The sequence below is a fragment of the Anabas testudineus genome, chromosome 16 (genome assembly GCF_900324465.2).
Source record: "Anabas testudineus chromosome 16, fAnaTes1.2, whole genome shotgun sequence".
In the NCBI taxonomy this organism is placed as follows: domain Eukaryota; kingdom Metazoa; phylum Chordata; class Actinopteri; order Anabantiformes; family Anabantidae; genus Anabas; species Anabas testudineus.
The window spans coordinates 13,913,395-13,931,714 of NC_046625.1; the positions used below are offsets into that span (position 1 = coordinate 13,913,395).

Here is an 18,320-nt window from a genome sequence, read left to right on the forward strand (position 1 = left end):
CCAGGCTGTGGTGTAAGGATCTGGATATTTATAGTCCTTGATTCCAGTATAGCCTACCATATGCTGGTCAACAATAAATGCGACATTTAGTAAATTCTAGTATTTTTTCTGTGGTAAGGAGTTATCATTGCTAAAGTGCCGCTGAATCCTATGTGTCTTTCCAGTTGGCCCATGCAGACGACACCTGGGGATCAGCCCAATCAGTCCCAGAGAGATTTGTTTGAGATCAGTAGTCTCTCTCCTCACCATAACGATACAGTGGCACGCTGCTGCTCTTGCACAAATATACCCTAAACCACGAACAACACTGAGACAAAGCTTTTGTCTCAGGCTGGACACCGCTTTGCACCTGCTCGGATGCACGGGGTGTTTACCACAGCGCCACACAGCCGCCATAATAGCGCACACCTTCCGCGGCGCACAGCGCTGCGCTTCCCCTGGAGGGCTCGGGTTGACTGGGCATGCGCGCTGTGGACCTACGGTGTCGGTCTTTTCCGCGCCTGCTGCAGCTGCAGCGCTCAGCTCGGTGCTCTCCCTCCTGGCACAGCATCACATTTGTTCACCACAGACCCCTGAGAGTTGATGCCTCTGTCCGCCGGGCCTTTCCTTCTCTCGCCCAGACATTGTCGCTGTGTTTTCAAAGATAACGTCGAGGCGCCGATGGCTGGTGAGTACATGGAGACAACACGGTGGGTTAGTGTGCAGGAGCTGCTCCTTAGGTCATGGTCGCTAGCTTGCTAATGTTGGTTATTCCTTTCTCTGGCCTTCCTTGGAAACGTGGTCGGTCACCTCCCTGTGGTTGGCTTTCTCTGGCAACCCTTTTAAGACATTTGAACAAGACTTTGAGGTGATGTTTGGTATAATTTGAAGCCAAGACAGCTAACGTAGGCTAGATGAGTAATGCTGTGGAGAGGGGCTCGTTAGCCTGTGGTCGGAGCTCGTCAAACGTGTAACGAAAGCGATTTATAGGTGTCATGGCTGTGTTCATTAGCGGTGTTAAGATAGCAGAGCCTGAGATTTCTGGAGGGGGCTGTTTATGTAGCTTTAAAAGGCCGTGTCGACTGGCTGTATGGGTTGTGTTTAGGTTGCGTTATGTGGCTTTCTGGCTTGGAGGCTGAGCTCTGAGAAAATGCACCTCATCTCCGCCCCATGCATTAAAGTCCATGTTACTAACTAACTAACAAATTGAATAAATAGGTCAAGAGATGCACAACTTAAATTAGACTCTCAAAGTTATAGATATATATTAACAATCCTAATTGTTTAAGAGCAGTCAGCCATATTAAAGAGCATTTAATGGTTTATTAGTTTGGAAATATATACACCATCCTGCCTAAAATTGTGTTGGACCCCTTTTTGCTGCTAAAACCCGCATGGACACTAGACCCCTGAAGGTATCTGGCACCAAGATGTTTACATCATCCTTGATGTGCTGTAAGTTGCAAGGTGGGGCCTCCATGGATCGCACTTGTTAGTCCATCACATCTCACAGATGCTCACATGGATTGACATCTGGGGACTTTGGAGGTCAAGTTAACACCTCAAACTGTGGTTCTTCAAACCATTGCTGAACCATTTTTGCTTTATGGCAGACTGTATACAGTCACACACAAAGGAGGTTGAGTTTCAGTTAAAAAAATTTAAACCATTACCTTAAAGGGATGTTGGGTGAGTAGGAAGAAGAGCGAAAACACCCCGTCCAGCATTGATGTGGGATCACATCATTCCAAAATATTGGTGTTGTGTATGTATTTGGAGCATTTTTTTTACCAAATGAAACCAGATTAGAGAACACAGTATGCTGTGGCAAGAATACTGTGTATTATTTGTCATATATATGATATAATAATAACCCCAAAACTCTTTTTTGGGTTATTATTAAAGACCTTTTGCGTCTTTATTGAGAATAACCATTAAAACCTCACAGTGCTAGTGGTAAAAACATGTCAACTCTTTCAGTTAATGACCTCAAAAAAGCTAACTGGTCAGGTGTTGGCATACCTGGAGTCTTGTTAGGCAAATTAGTTTGGAGGTGTGGACTGGAGCTACTTCGAATGACATAAACCACTTAAACATTTTTAAGTTTGTCCTACAAAAGAAGAACGTGCTTATGTGAGCCATACCTCACCAAAAAGAGCTTTAAGAGGACCTATGATCAAGAATTGTTTATTTAAATAAAACTGGAAAGGATTACAAAGTGATGTCAAAGACTTTAGAAACATCATGACTTGGTTCTGCTTTGCTGCATCAGGGCCTGGCCAACTTGCAGTGATTGGGGGGAAGATAAATTCCCAAGTGTATCAAAAAATTCTTCAGGATAATGTGAGAATATCTGGTTTTTATAGTTGTTCTCAGTAAAGACATGAAAGATTAGAATTTGTTTGTGTTATTGTAGGAATGATATATTTGCTAATTTCGACTTAGGTGAAGATCAGATTACATTTAATGACAAATTAATGCAGCAAACCATGAAATTCCAAAAGGTGCACATAATTTAAAACCATAAACCAGTACGCTGGATGCAGAAATGTATGGTGCTTTCTAGTTTTCTCCATGACCACACACTAGCTCAGTCTCACCAGTTTTACTTAGAGACAGCATCACTGTTTCACAGGTCTGTATGTTTTTTCATGATGAGGCTACAGCATGCTGCGCAAAGTCAGTAGAAAGGGAGCATAAATCTACAGCTGTGTGGTGTGATCCAGTTTCTGCAGAAGGGCTTAATGGATTTTCTGACTAAAGGTAGCCAGTGAGCTATGGGTTAGACCCCTGGACGAAAACTAAGGCTACAGCCATAATTAATAAATAAATACATTTTCTGCCTATTGCTTACTGATTGATGTTTAGGACGTTTAATTATTAGGCATTAAGCATTATTGCAGTTAGCCATGTTGGCCATAACCCCACCTAAAATGCTGTGGGTGAAGGGAATATTTATAATGTCTCACTCAAAACAAACTGCTCATCATAATGTTTAAAACAAATTTTCTGCGTAGTAGACAATGTAGGTTTCTCCGGTTTACATACATCAATGTCCAGTTTCCAAACCTTTTACTGTTATTCAGTGATGTTAATGTGTTTTGTTTCAATGTGAAAGTTCAGCTTTCATTTGGTGACATGTTGTTTGTTTTTTGTTACAGGAAACCGCCTTGTTTGAACTCACCACTTGGATTGCCTTGTACATTTGGCTGCCATGATGCTTGGGTTACAGGGAAATGCTTCATCCTCCAAAGTGTATCGCTGTGTGGCTTGTTCAGCCACCTTCAATGGACTGGCGTCCTTGCTAGTTCATCAGGCAACACATGCTAGTGGACTCGCCAAGATCCCGCCCCCCCGTCCACAACCTAACATCAGCCCACATGAAACACTTTGTGCAAGTACAGACTCATCGAGTGAGCACCCCAGATCACCACCACTCTTGCCTGAGAGCCCTTCACCTTCTTTTTATATTTGCGATTGTGGAGAGGAATTTCAGGACTTCAATCTAATGCTGGAGCACAAGCGTTCACATGTCTCTTCACTACAGCTCCTGCAGCCCATGGATAATAATATTGTTGTCTCTAGTGGAACAGATTGCGATAAAATGTTTCCCACCCAGCATGTGTCATTAGGTTCAGCTGTAAACCAGCCAGCTTTGGTCCTTAGTTGCCCCTCTACCTCGAAGTCCCCAGCTGTCGAACTACCTGCATTAATAGAACATAAAGCTGACGTAAGCCTCGGGGATGGCACTGCCATAGTAACCAGTTCTCAAGGCCAGTGTGCATCATCTCTAGATGACAGTGAGAAACAACTTGACAACATGTCAGCCACAGCAGAGCGAATAACTGAGACAGTAGAGGACATGAATTCCCAGGACAACACAAATTCCGTTCTCACCAATGAAAAGGGGGAGAGTTTGCCCAAAAATAACACCCTAATGAAGTTGCTGGCATCTGCATACATGAAGCGCTTTGCACCTCCTCAGCCTCAGATTCAAAATGACAACATGATTACCCCCAAACAAGAAGTTGTCCCCGTTGATATAACACCAAGACCAAAAACTGTGGGCCCCCAGATCAACGATCTCTCTATTACACAGTTGAGACGACTGCTTGCAAAACCTGGTATAAAGACAAAAGCTCCATCCATAAGCAGAATCCTGGAGTCTAGTAAGAAGAAGGTTGTCTCTTTGACTAAGACTTTCTCACCTGTTGTGGTTCTTGAAACCCGTCAAAAGCTCATGGATCCTATGGGTAATGGTACATATGGAAGATATCAATGTGGCCGCTGTCGTAGGGTCTTTCAGAACTTGGACAGATTGACAGAGCATCATTTCTTGCACAAAAAAGAAAGGATTAAATGCTGCCGTCGCTGCAAACAGCTGATCATTGGGCGACTGCCTTTACCCGACAATCATGTATGCCCTCAGTTAGTAAACAAGACAAAGCACCTGTCTAGCTCTTTAAGACCTTTTTCCCAAAAATTAGTGCCATTCCATAGCCTCAGCAACACAAAAAAAGTTTTCTTTTGTCCACTGTGCAAGCACAGCTACGCACGGAGGTGGAACCTCAAAATGCACAAGTGCCAGGGCCCGAGGTCAGCCCACTCACTGCAAACCAGTCACCCAATTCAGAAAATGCTGATAGTAAGATCAAACGGTAACGGCCAAACAGATGAAGAGGTTAAAGCAGAATGTCCAATTGCCAAGAGTGTTGCTGTGGGCACCGAAGTTACAGGTCATATTAAGGTAGAGGTTACTTCTCCAAATTCAGCACAGTCCACAGTTTCACAGTTGACCTGGACTCATCCAGCAAAAAGCTTCTTGCCATTCTATCCCAAATCTTCAATAGTGGAGCAGGACAAGGATGCCTCTCTGAGTGGGATTTCACTCCAGCAGGACAATGAAAACAGCTGGGATTCAGTAGAAAGTGATCATGACGACAACGATGAAGGGCAGTGGACAATGCCTTTAGACGATGAAATGGAGATGCAGAGCGCTGCAGAGAAAGCTGATGGTGATGGAGAGGTGAAGAAGTCTGTATCGGTTGAACAAACAGAGACAGCACTGCCTGGACAGCGCTATTTTGTCAGAGATGGTGTAAAAAGATACCCTTGCAACAGGTGTCAGAAGACCTACAGCCGACCATCTACTTTGAGGCGACATCTACGGCTGTGTGGGTTCAGACCACGTGGACCTGGCACTGTAGCACAGAGTGGCAGTCAGGGTGCCCTTCCACTAAATGCAAACAATATGAAACCAATGTTTGCGTGCTTTGTCTGTGGAAAGACTTTCAACCGCAAAGATAACATGATGGTTCACAGAAAGAGATGTCAGTTGCAGCGAACAATGGCAGATGTAGATAGAGTGACTGTGCAGCAGAGTTTGACAGGCAATGCCACAGACTGTCAAACCCAAGAGGATCAAGTGGGCAACTGGGGCATCATGTCACTGCCCTCTGTACTTCCAAGGAGGGTCACGTGTGAGTGTGGGGTTGGATTTACATCTCCAAGGCTTCTCCTGGAGCATCTTCAGAAGCATGCGCAGGAGTCATACACATGTCCGACTTGTGGAGAAACTGTCAGTTCCTGGGCCGACTATGAAGTTCACCTGCAGATTCATATGCATCCTCATCACCAGCTGCTGAAGGGACTACAACCACAACGATCGCAACCCCTATTACTACGGTTTCAACAACAACAATCTCAGCAGCAACAACCTCACACAGAACAAGTTCAAGTTCATCAACTTCCACAGAAGCAGCCACACCCAGAGCAGCTGCCAGATCCCCCCAAAAAGCAGCAGCGGATTGTGTGCACACGATGTGGCAACACTTTCGCTACTCGCTGTTCCCTCCGAAAGCACATTTCCTGGAATCGATGCAAAGGTGGACGGCTTATAAATCAACCCACAAATCCCCCAAAAACCTATCATTGTTCCCACTGCAACTCTGACTTCCCAAACACTATCAGTCTTCTGTTTCACCAGAGGAGCGGGGCTTGCAAGCCTGCTATCAAGCCTGTGCGTTGCCCTGTTTGTCTCCGCTGGTTTGGCACGGTGTCTGGTTTGCAGAAACACCTGCTTACTCACAAACAGTCTGAATCATACCGCTGTGATGTCTGTCAGGGTACATACCCAAACCTTAAATCACTTAAAAACCACCGCCGTAGGATTCATCGCATCTTAGTCGGAGGCACTAAGCCAATAATGCAAGAACAACTGACTTCTTAATGGCACTAAAAAAGTGTGTAACACTTTATAGGTGCATTCAGAGCAGAGCACATCTTATTATAGTCTGTCCTTTCCATATTTGTCAGTAGTACCTTTTTTTATTTTTCAGGAGTTCTTCTGACATTGTACAGTTACATAAGTGTTTTCAAAGAGTGTGTCATAGTAGCTTGCCACTGTAAAAACTAAAGCTTTGATATACTGCACTTTTTTTATGTCATTAATCCCTATATTAAATGCCTTCGTTGTCATGTAAATGTTTTTGAATATTTGGTAATCAAACTTTTATCACAGAGGTTGTAATGTAGTTTGCTGTTTCTGGTGTTAATAAACATACCAGTATGTAAAACTTGTATGCTATGTCATTTTATGTCACATGGGAGCTAATATCTTACTTAAAGGCTTCAGGGCAAAAAGTGAGGGGGTCTGAGGAGGTAAATGATAGATTTGAGCTGAACTATACAGTAAAGATTATACAGTAGCTTTTTTAGTTCTGAGATGTAGATTGAAACTCTTAAGACAGAATTCAAATACAGGATGCCCTTTTTTTGTAATTTGCAGGACATTAGGAAAATTAAACTAGACTAGCAATGAATCTTGACATTGAGCGTGGTACAACAAACTAATAGTACTGTTGTATTATTTGGTACTATTGTATTTGTCCATCCTATCAGATGTCCCCTAAAATAAAATTGTTCAGAAATTTAGGAAGATGTAATTTTCTTTATGTAATGTTTTAAATTACAGTTGGATTCAGTTTCTTTATTACTGTGAGCTTCATTTTAAAGGTAATTTGTCATATTCCCATCAAAATTGTAAATCGAGTGTAAGCAAACTAAGAAATCAAATATTGTCTGTAAGGGTGACATTCCTAAGCAGACAGCTCGTAATGTGGGAGATTTCAGTGGCGTCAAGTGGACCTTGTTTTGTTTTTTTTTGTGGACCTAGTGCTGTTTCTGACATCTGAGATGACCTCTCTTCTTTCTCTCCATCATTTAGCCTTTGTAACTACTGCAGTAACACCGTGAAGCCGGTAGGTGTCAGTCCAGCCAAACAGAACCCGCACTTTGTTTCAGAGAAGTGCGCCAACCGTAGAAGAAGAATGTGGGAGTCCTCTTGTGTTTTTTTTTTTTTTTTTGGATGTGGCTAACGGGCTAGTTGCTACCTACTCGTGCTAAACGCCGGCAAGTTGTGCCAATTATGAATATCTGATAAAGCAGTCAACAAGCTGGTTGCAGTTTGTTGTAAAGATATTCCAGGGAACGCCGACATTTGGATTTTCATGTAAAAGTAAGACAGCGTTGTTATGTATGAGCTAGCTAGTTGAGGCTAAGGTTAGCACCATGGAAAGCAGTCGCGCCATCAACAAAATCAAAACGTTTACATTATAAAACTGAACTAGCTCAATCGTTTTAGTATTTGGTTGCATAGAAAATGTATATAATAAATATGTCGTTATTTTTGATCGGATGAGTCTTTTGTTTGTATTTAACAACCTGTGATGCCTCTTAAATGCTAATAATGTGGTCAAAGAGTTCTTTGGAAGTGTGGGTTTACATTAAAAATGTGCAGATAATGTTACAATTAAACTATTCATGATGATGAGAAATTGCTGCTGTCTTGGCATGATCTACGTTTGTTGTATGTAGCTGTTAGCATAACTGGTGAGCTGTCAGCCACCATGATGTAACGATAACTACATTAATTATTTGGACAGTTCGCTTTTATTTTGTTTATATTAATCCCAAAACGTGTTTCTATTACCAGGAAAGGAGCACTAGAGAGGCCACCATCAACAGAAGACACATCCATGCCTAGCATCATCATGGAGAGGGGGCGGAAAAACCTGCAAAATATACCTGAGGATGATTTAGGCAGCGAGTTGATTAATGCTGGACGGTTTTGTTTCAGCTGTGAGCAAATATTTGCAAATCGGGAGTGCCTGGAAGACCACATCTGTTCTTCTGCAAGTTACATCTGCTCCTGTGGAACTGAGTTCACTGAATACAAAGACATGCAGGAGCACAGCACCACACATGAACCAGGACACCAAGTCCTTGATCACGAAACAATAAAGAAGCGCAGAATTGAAAAGCGCATAGAAGAGGCGCGGCAGCTGAAGAGATTGCAGACAGGTGAGGTTGTCTGGAAGACACCTAAGTTGAATAACATTTCAGAATCAGTTTCTTTGCCAATGAAGCCTACTCTGCAAGCACCCATTACGTCATCTTATATGCCACAAGTTCCCAAGCAGTCTGCAAAAATTTCACAAGTGCCTCAATTGTACCCCTCTGTGTCACAAGCATCTCTTCTACCAAATCTTGAAACTTCTGGAACAGACATTAAGAATATTTTTGGAGATGTAGGTGCACCAACAGTGGATCTTTGGACACTTTACCAGCCAGTTGTGTTGCTGCAAACAATGTGCAAGTTCAACAAGAAAAAGGCGTACTCTTGTGGTAAATGTGGGCAGTGTTTTTTGACAAGGACCTCTGTAATCTCCCACTTTAATTCTCATGTCATAGATAAAGTTTCTGGGTGTATAGGATGTGGGCTACTGCTCTCCAGCAAGAAGGTAGTACCTCGCTTCCATTTTTGTAACTCGCCCAATAATGCTACCAAACTCAGACTGATTACTGCAAGACCACTAGGTTACAGAAAGCCAAATGAAGCCAGTTCAGAGAGGAGCGAGAACCAGGGAGCTCAGGGGCCTCAGGCCACTTCCTTTCCACAATTGAAAAGGCAGAATCCCAACACGGTCAGAAAGAGCAGTCAGACACCTTCCATTACTTCCACCCTCAAATTGAAGAATGAGAATATAAGAACATACAATAAAAGCAGTCATAGGCTTCATGTCACTCCATCCTTAAAGTTGAACAGTCCAAATCACAGTGCATCCATTAAAAACAGTCGAGGGCTTCTAGTTACCCCTTCTGGGCCATTAAAGACACCCACAAACTTTGTATTTAGCAAATCTACAAACGCGTCCCCTGGACCAAATGGGTTCACATGTCGAGTCTGTCATGTTCCATTTGAAACTGCTCATCTGCTTCAGAGGCACAAGTGCGCCAAGGCACAGGAGTTCATGGCACAGCATGTGCAAGGTGGAAGGTACAAACTAAAGAGGGTGACTCCAGTGTCAAGCCCTATTCCTGCTCAGATTAATGGTGAGAGGAAACTTGGGATGCCTGCTGCTGGGAATATAAAGAAGCACCAAGTCGTGGCTGTCACTTTGGATGAAGGAGTGGATATGGACGATGATTGTTACATTGTTGAAAGCGGGCCAGATAAACCTGCTGAAATGATTTACCAAGTAACCTCATCTGTTCCTATTAAAACTTGACAAAATTGTCTAATACAGATAGATACAGTAAGCTATGGACCAAGTGCATAAAGATAGCATTTTTCTGATTGAACAGCATTGACTGGTATAGGTTCATCACAAAGGAACACAATTCTACATCCTACTTAAAAAAGTCATTTAAGTTTACAACAAATGTGCATTTTAATTAAGCTGGTTTTCTTTTGTCGGATACCAGACACACAAGTCTGAAATTGGTGTCCCTGCAATGGTTACAGAAGATATAAAGGAAGAATGTGTGTGTGGTCTGCCCATGTTTGGTGGTAGAACCTGTATAATAGTTTTTTGTTTTTTAAGATATGTTTTAGTATGATCAGAATCTGTTGTGAGGCTGTGAGAATTGACTACAGTATCTTCTGTTTTTACCAGCTTTGTGAAACTTAAGCAACAACACAGTACATGTATTAAACTATATTTTCAAACTCACCGTGTGTGTTCATGAAATAATGCAGTGTTGTGAGATTATATTAGTATGCAATATAATAATTAATGTAACCATAATTGATTTATATTGCTTTCTAAAGCAGTGCAAGCACTAAAACTAAAGGCATACTTAAATGGATGAGGCAGCTTATGGTGATTGTATTGTATAGATGTAAGTTTGATGATGAAGTCTTATTGGAAGAAGTACTTATATGAAATACTAAAATAAAGATATGAGGAGCAGGGTACATGTATTAACCTATATTGCTACAACACTAATGTGGAAGTAAGCTATTACTATTAGTACAAACCACCAGCTTTTTGTGTACAGAATTTGATGTAAAGGGCCAATTATTAGAAATTAGCAGGAATTCTTTAACTATTAATGTTGTGCCTTATTTCTTACTTTCTACTGCACTTTTATTCCAAACCACATAATAAGGAGCTGTGGTCCATGTCTCCAGCAGAGGGCGCTGCTGTGTGTCCTTTTATGATGATGCAAATATTCATGGCTAAACTTCAAATAGTCAAGCAGTAGATGCGACCTTCACGTGCTGTCTGTGTGTATATATACAGTCTGTGTGTATATATACAGAAATCATTTCACTGAACATGACTTAGAAATCACCCTGTGGTAGAAAAACATGTGAGCGGTGGGTATTTTAACAAATGCAACAGGCTAAGTCTGCAGAAATCTGCAACTAGCAGTGTTGCACATTTGCTGTAGATGATCTTCATGTCTTCAACATAAGCTGTGCAAATTGCTTTTCCAGCCTCTCTCCTCTCTGCCCAAATGTCACGTATGCCCATGCTTGTATCTGAAGCAAATTAGTGTCACATATCTCGCTTTTATTCCGCTATTTCCACATAAATCTCGAAATGTCCCACGGCCCTTGAAGTATCCTGACAGCACAGTCGGCGTGATTGACACTTTTCGTGTGGCTTTGTGCGAACATATCGAGTGGCCCGCTGCTGCAAACTGCTCAGAAAAGAAGAGAAGCCAGCTCCAGATGAACAGCTCAGCTCCCACATCGGGGCACGCGTGTAAAAAAAAAAAGTGCCAAACAGCCACGTAACGACAGCGCATGTGTTAGCTTCGAGCTAGCCAGTGCTAGCTTGTGGAGCAGCGGTCAGTGCATGGCTACGCAGAGACCAGTGTTGACTCTTACACACGCAGGCAAGCAGTTCGTGTTTACTACCACCCATCTCGTTTCTTAACCACAATTAGTACACACACGCGTCGTTAGCTTCAAATAAGCTGACATTGCGGTTATCGGCTGTATCCACACTGCATGTAATGTTAAATAACCCGAGCTAGCCATCTGGCCTACCGACAGATGCCGCCTACATTGTTTGTCATGGCGTTGGTAGCTTCTAATGGTAACTGGTGGCTGATGCTGACTCTCACGGCTCGGTCATGAGTGTGAGCGGCTCACTGTGGAGTATTTATGTCTCAGTGGTTTAATAGAGGTAATAATACCGACATCTGCTCCTGTGTGCGAACCGCAGAGCATCAGATGACATGTGTTTGCAGAGGTGGTTGACATCTGCAGCCGCTGTCTGTCTGCACACAGTGGGTGTTTGTTTGAATGGCATGTTACAAGCAGCTAGTTCGTTGTGAGCCTCAAAAGAGAGATGGCAGCTTTAAAGAGCATGCAACGAGTCATCTGAGGGGGTCAGGGGTGAGGGGAGGTCCACTCGAGTAAAGTTTGCTGCAAGTTACTGCAGTGTTAAACTACAGCACGCAGTTTTATCAAGTAAAGTGTTGGAAAAAAAGCCCTTTTAAAGTGTGTTGCTTTTTTTTTTTTTTTACATTTCAAACTTGTGTTTTATGTTTTATTATTACTGATGTGATGGTAGTATTTTAATCCTGCAGTTGCAGAAAAAGTACCTTATTCCCATTAATCACGTAAAAGTAGTGACAGCACTTAAAATCACAATCCCAGACTCTAGATGCTATTTACAGACAGGATCTGATTAGGAAATAACCTTTTTTTAAGGTTTAGAATAATTGCATTTTAGACTAGATGTGATATATATTACTACTACTATATTACTACAGTACATCACTTTTAACCTGCTTGTTACTGTGTAATCCACAGACTCTTGACATGGGGAGTAAAATGTCCTTCAGCAGAAGAAGCAGTGACCAGAATACAATCTCTGAATTAACTTCTGTGACACCTCATCCTTGCAACTCAATCCATGCTCCTTCAGACTGCAAGCAGGTAACTAGTGAGAAAAATATACATATCACCGTAAAAAGATACAGTGGCAAGATGAAGTATGTGAACCTTTTGGAATATCGTGGTTTTCTGCATTTGTCATAAAACGTGATCTGATCTTCATTTAGGTCAAAAGTATTGACAGATATAATGTGCCTGAAATAATAAAACAACAAATTCTTATCTTTTTTTAAACATTTTTTGCCACTGTATCTCTAGAGTAATGTTTGTAAATGAAATATGGCTGTATGGTCCAGGTCGTTCTGGCTGGCAGCACCAGGAAGTTGCGAGCTGTTCTCGTGATCATATTTTGTCCCTTTGGTTATTGTCTGCTCTTTATTTGTCTACTCTTTTTCATTCAACCCAACTGGGCAAGGCTCTGAGCCTTGTTCTGCAGGAAGATTCTTCCATTAAAAGGCATTTTTCCCTCTCTACTGCTGCCGAGTGCAGCTTAAGGGAGATTGTTGGGTTTCTCTATATATAGCTGCTTTTACTTTCACTTTACCCAGGTGAGCTGCATGTGAGAACACAAACGTCCGGGTTATTCAGCTTGGAGATTACCTGGACTTTATCCTGCGAGGCCCCTAGTGCATGTCCGAGTGAGCCCAGGTGTGAACACACAGGTAATAGTCCTGAGTATTCACAGCGAGTGAGGCGGCGTTTCCTTTCAGCCGGTCCATTCAGCACAACACCAGAAAGTTTAGAAGTTAAAAATCCAGCTTTCTGTTGTTGCATTGCGCTTCTTTCCTTCAGGAAACATGAATTACATACATAAAGCGTAGCTTCTAATCATGTGACTGGTTCTGCAAATGTGCTTGAAAACAAAACACAATTGATTGCTGAAGTGTACTTTTTGTGTCACATCGTTTCCCCTTCACTGTCTACACAGTGACACCCCCTATACCCCGAAATCAAATGGACTATGGACGAGACTGTTTTTGCAGAACTAGGAATACATGTGTAGTGTAGTGTAGTGACTATGCCACTGTTATATTTGTGACATTTGTCTTTCTTCCACAGACTCCTGAAGATAACACATCAAGTGAGGAGGTACTGGGCTCCAGGTGGGAAGAGGAAATCAAGGCAACAGAACTGACTCAAACTGCCGCAAAATCCCACTCACCAGGGCACCTGGAGTCTAATGACTGTGTTAATACTGACACAGTAGGTATAACAAATCATCAACAGAGTGGGCACATATCTTCACAGGTAAGGATGGAAGCACAGCATCAGGTAACGCCTGTGAAGGTGTGCAGCTCTACTACAGACAGTCATGAACAGCCTGTGGAGGTCCGCAGGAAACGTGGGCGCCCTCGTAAAAGAAAACTGCCGTTGACTGAAGACAAAACAGATCCAGCGCCTGCTGGTATTGATGCAGTTCAACATAAGGAGATCAGCACAACACTAGCATGTTTAGAAAACCACAACAGTGGTGCTACACCTAACACTGTAGATGGCTCTTTAATCAATAATTCAAAGACTCATACTATCTCTGCTGATAAAGCAGAAGAGGGTGTTCCTGTGCTGACAAAAAGAAAAAGAGGAAGACCAAGAAAAGCAGACATCCCAGCTTTTAACAGCAAGGTTGCACCTACCGTTACTGTCGGTGCTCTTGCAGCTTCTGCTCATGCTAATATTAGTGGCCCTGCACGGAGACTGAGGAGTAGAGGGGAGCCGCAACCTTTGAAAGAAGATGGAAAAACTGGATCTATAAGTAAAGAAGACCCCAAAAAAAATGAATTGCCTCCTGCAGAAAGCAGTACTCCATCTAACATTCAAGTTGTTAAAAGAAGAAGGCCTAAACTGACTGATCAGCAAGTTCCAGCAAAAGTGTTCAGGCTGGATCGTTCCCAAGGGGCCTCATCAGTGTTGAGCAGTGATACAGACTGTACAGACAGAGCAGCTACAGATAAGCAGGTGGAACCGAACGCTGACGAACAAGAGACAAATGCAGATAAAAAGAAAGGTCGGCTCTGTCCGATGTCCGGAGAAGGCCAAGAGCAACAGACAGAACTTAAAGATCTGTTGCCACAAAGAAAATTGCGTTCCCATGCAGCAGCTGAGCCTAAAGTGTTTCCTTTTCAGGATTTGAGCAGTGTGAACGTTGTAAGGCCTGCCCCAAGTGATGATCCTAAAGTAAAACTGTCAGTGGACACAAATGGCAGCAAGGAGTCGCAAACAAAGAGCACTTCTGATTCCTCAAAGGGCGTAGATATGCCACAGAATACAGAGCCCTCTATCGCACATGTTGTAAGATCCTCCAAAGAAATGCCTAAATCTGCTGGGGTCCCCCCTGCTGTTAAAACAGAGAATATAGAGCTAGAGCTGGATGTTTTAAATCCTGCGTCAGAGACAAATAGTGCTAAATCTCTACAAAACAGTAACAACACAACCATGAACTCTGAGGGCACAAACACTCGGCAAAACACTTTCAGGCACAAGAGAGGCGGAAAGAGGAGGAGGAGGAGGAGAAGGAGAATAAGTAATATTGTGTTACAGAGAGAGGAACCTGTCGAAGGCCATGAAGGCAGCACTGACACTCAACCAACAGCAGACTGTGATGACTTGGATAAGGAGGCCGGCACAAATGCCAACACTAATGTCACCTACACTAAGAAAGGAGGGAAAACTCTGTTGAAATGTGGTTACTGTGGCCGTACATTTAAATTTCTGTCTCAGTTCATCATCCATCAGCGCATCCACACAGGAGAAAGACCTTTCAAATGTCCTGAATGCGGCAAAGGTTTCAGCAAAAACTCAAACTTAAATCTTCATCTCAAGACACACAGGAAGAACAACATATATCAAAAGTGTCCCTTTTGTAAGATCAAATTCTCTTGCTCCGAGTATGCCTCTCATATGAAGATGCATGCACAGGAGCTGGACCAGGTCTATGAGAACAACACATCTGAAAAGCAGAGCTCAGCAAATGACCAGGAGAACAGTCAGGGACTTCATACAACAGTTACTCTAGAAAAGAGAGAAAGAAAAGTGTGTCAGTACTGTGGCAAAACATTCCCGTTTCAGTCGGCCCTCATTAGACACGTGCGTGTCCACACAGGGGAGAAGCCTTATAAATGTGATATATGTGGCAAAGCTTTCGGTCAGGCCTATTTCCTTCGTGTTCATGAGCTGACACACTGGTCGGTGAAGCGGTACAACTGTACACGTTGTGAAAAATCCTTCACTCATTACAGCAATGCCAAAAATCACACGTGTCGAGCTACAGGAAGCAAAGACGACGCACAGCCCAACAGACGCGTAAAGCCTTCGCTAACATACACATGCCACATCTGCAAGAATGTTTTTGATCATCTGCAGGCGTTCAACAGTCACATGAGGGAACACACTGGTGCAAAGCTTTATCGCTGCCTGTATTGTGACAAGCTGTTCGGCGTGTTGTCTGAATTTAACATCCATCGCAGTGAGTGCAGAGGAGAGAAAAGCGGCTCCAGCTCGGTGATAAAGGAGGAAGAAACAGTGTCTTTAATACAGTACACAGTACCTTCTCTTAGATGTTCATCAGGGCAGAATTTAGTTTCTCCTCTCACATCGGCCAAGTGTGAAACGCAGAAAAAACGATCACAGACCAGCCGCAAGAAACGCTTCTCCAATCTAAAGAAGCCGTTCCAGTCAGCCATCCCAGCTCATCATCTTTCACACTTTGTTTCCAAGTTAAACGAACTAGATAACCGATCAGACCCCAGGAAATATCTCTGTCCGAGCTGTGGGCGACTCTTCAGACACATGGGCAGACTGCGAGCCCACATGCTAACTCATACCCAGGGCCAAAGTTACACCTGCACCTGTTGTGGTAAGACCTTAGAAAACTGGAGAAAGCTGTGGCATCACCAGAGGATCCATCGACAGAGACATGGCCGCTTCACTTGTCCTCAGTGTGGGCGAGGCTTTCGCTTTATGGAGCCCTACAAGAAACACATGAGCGAGCACCCGGAGTTCCAGTGGATTCAGGAGAGACCTAAGAAGGTATTTCTACCTTATCAGTGTGAGCAGTGTAGATGCAGCTTTAAGACTCTAGATTTGCTGTTCAGTCACCAGCTCTGCCATTCCTCAACTCAAGACACGCACAAGGACTCTGATTTTGATCTATTCATAGAGGATCAAAGCCCACAGTCTAAGAAAATGTTTAGCTGTCCCACAAACAGCCATATGGCAACGTTACGACTGGAAACAGAGGAGAAAAGCCCTCATCTGAGCCCCTTATCCAAATATCCAGACCCAGTCCCTCAAGTCTCTTCTCTAGCACCCATGATTTCATTCATCCAGAATCAGGATCCAAAATCGGATACAGTAACTAATCATAGCGGAACAGGCAAAAATGCACTTGGAAAACCTATAACCCCTTTGAGAACTGTGCAAAGACACATAACCCAAAAAAACTGCAAATCAAACGAAGGGTCAGATGGAGTCAAGTGTGCTGTGTGTGGTAATGCATATTCTGCCATTTCAGACCTTTATCACCATTATCTGCAGCACGCTAGGGGTCAGGTGTAATAACTTAAATGCACATATCATGTCACTTTTGTGCATCAACTTACATCTTACATTGTTTAACACAAGACTTTCTTTCAACGTAGATAAAAAAAAACAACTATGAACACATTTTGTTACACTTCTGGAAATGTCGAGAAAAACTTCAACGATTTGGAAAATTTGCTCACATATGTTTGTCATGAATATTTAAAATGAAGCACTTTCTTTTTTTATGAAATTATTTAGACAATGTTTGATAGAAACCACTTAAAATTTAGTTATACAGGAGGATGGTGTCAAGGTGGACTGCAACTTAGTGTCACAGAAATGCCCCAAATATTTTCTACAGTTGGTCTAAAGATGACCAACTATAACTAGAATTAGTTATTATTATTATTATTATTATTATTATTATTGATAATAATAATAATCATCATCATCATATTAATATTAATAATAATAATGTAATTTGCTGGAGGAGGATGTATGTCAACACATACATTGTACTATTTGTACATGACAGAACTGATGATGGAAAATCATGTTCATTAGCAAACACAGTGAAATAAACATTGACACATATTAAGGCATAATTAACAGTGGCAAGAAAAAGTATGTGAATCGGAATTTCATGGTTTTCTGCATTAATTTGTCATAAAATGTGATCTGATCTTCATCTAAGTCAAGAGGATTATCAAATATAATGTGCCTAAAATAATAACACAAAAAAATGGCTCACATACCTGCCACTGTACCCTTGTGGCTTTACGTCTCCCAGGCATTTTTTTTTACTTATACTTGGAAAGTGCGCTGAACATTTGATGTGGGAGACGATCAACAGCTGATCAGAGGGTTGGAGGTCAAAGTGAATTAATTCTTAAACATGGCTGGAAAAGAAACAAACCTAAAAAATAGCTTGATTAAAACGGCAACAGCAGATTCAGTGTTTTCCTTATTAAATGTGCAGGATTTCACATTATGTTGAATAGTATAATCAAATACAGGAACACTAGCTGTACAGTTCTGCAGACACTATCACCTCATAAATATTCATGTACTGTGTGCCCACTGTGAATTTCAAATAATCTAAGTCTGCTTTTGCCTTACACAAATGAAGCTGATACAAACATGTTTCAGAGATGGTGTTGGACTGATTTCACATTCTTTTGGTCTGCACCAAGGACATACTGTACATTTGTATTTTATGTTTACAGGTTTAAGGTGAAAATCCCATGCTTGTAAATGAATCTGCTTGATTGTAGACTGATTACAGCTGATATCAAATGATGCTAAGATTTCTAGCAAAAAGTGACAAACGCACATTCCAGACCTGCCGATTTTTGTTGAAGGTCCATTACGGTTCAGTGATCAGTGAAAAACTACGGTTTCATTCATCAGTGTCAGCCACAATTTGATTGGAATCATGATGAAAAGTTTATTTCATAAGCTGTCTCTCAGATGGACACCTTGCTCTGTTCTGTATAATATTATGTTATAGTTTGTCTTTAAACAATAAAGCTTTCTTTTGTATAAAAACATATTTGAGCTTTTTGTTAAATTTATGTTAAACTTGTGTCTAATTCAACAGTTATTAGTTGTGCATGTGATCATG

At 42.1% G+C, this 18,320-nt stretch overlaps 3 protein-coding genes across 3 annotated transcripts; all 3 read left to right on the forward strand.

Annotated features, from left to right (window-relative positions):
- The first annotated feature begins 454 nt into the window (after positions 1-454).
- On the forward strand, positions 455-6,554 carry im:7147486 (zinc finger protein 91). Its single transcript, XM_026373251.2, has 2 exons — positions 455-667; positions 3,141-6,554. Exon 2 carries the CDS (start codon positions 3,194-3,196, stop codon positions 6,206-6,208), a length of 3,015 nt encoding a protein of 1,004 aa, XP_026229036.1. The 5' UTR covers positions 455-667; positions 3,141-3,193; the 3' UTR covers positions 6,209-6,554.
- Positions 6,555-7,332: 778 nt separating this feature from the next.
- Positions 7,333-9,992, forward strand: LOC113168923. The gene is made up of 2 exons (XM_026369997.2): positions 7,333-7,495; positions 7,973-9,992. Exon 2 carries the CDS (start codon positions 8,016-8,018, stop codon positions 9,546-9,548), a length of 1,533 nt encoding a protein of 510 aa, XP_026225782.1. The 5' UTR covers positions 7,333-7,495; positions 7,973-8,015; the 3' UTR covers positions 9,549-9,992.
- A 910-nt stretch (positions 9,993-10,902) lies between these two features.
- On the forward strand, positions 10,903-18,248 carry si:dkeyp-84f3.9 (zinc finger protein 268). Its single transcript, XM_026370972.2, has 3 exons — positions 10,903-11,166; positions 12,092-12,217; positions 13,235-18,248. The coding sequence occupies exons 2-3, from the start codon at positions 12,101-12,103 to the stop codon at positions 16,727-16,729; spliced, it is 3,612 nt and encodes a 1,203-aa protein (XP_026226757.1). The 5' UTR covers positions 10,903-11,166; positions 12,092-12,100; the 3' UTR covers positions 16,730-18,248.
- The last annotated feature ends 72 nt before the right edge of the window (positions 18,249-18,320 follow it).

Coding starts and splice junctions, on each gene's coding strand:
- im:7147486 (XM_026373251.2), top strand. CDS start 3,194: ATGATGCTTGGGTTACAGGGAAATGCTTCATCCTCCAAAGTGTATCGC.
- LOC113168923 (XM_026369997.2), top strand. CDS start 8,016: ATGCCTAGCATCATCATGGAGAGGGGGCGGAAAAACCTGCAAAATATA.
- si:dkeyp-84f3.9 (XM_026370972.2), top strand. CDS start 12,101: ATGGGGAGTAAAATGTCCTTCAGCAGAAGAAGCAGTGACCAGAATACA. Junction 12,218..13,234: donor CTCCTTCAGACTGCAAGCAG/GTAACTAGTGAG, acceptor TTTCTTCCACAG/ACTCCTGAAGATAACACATC.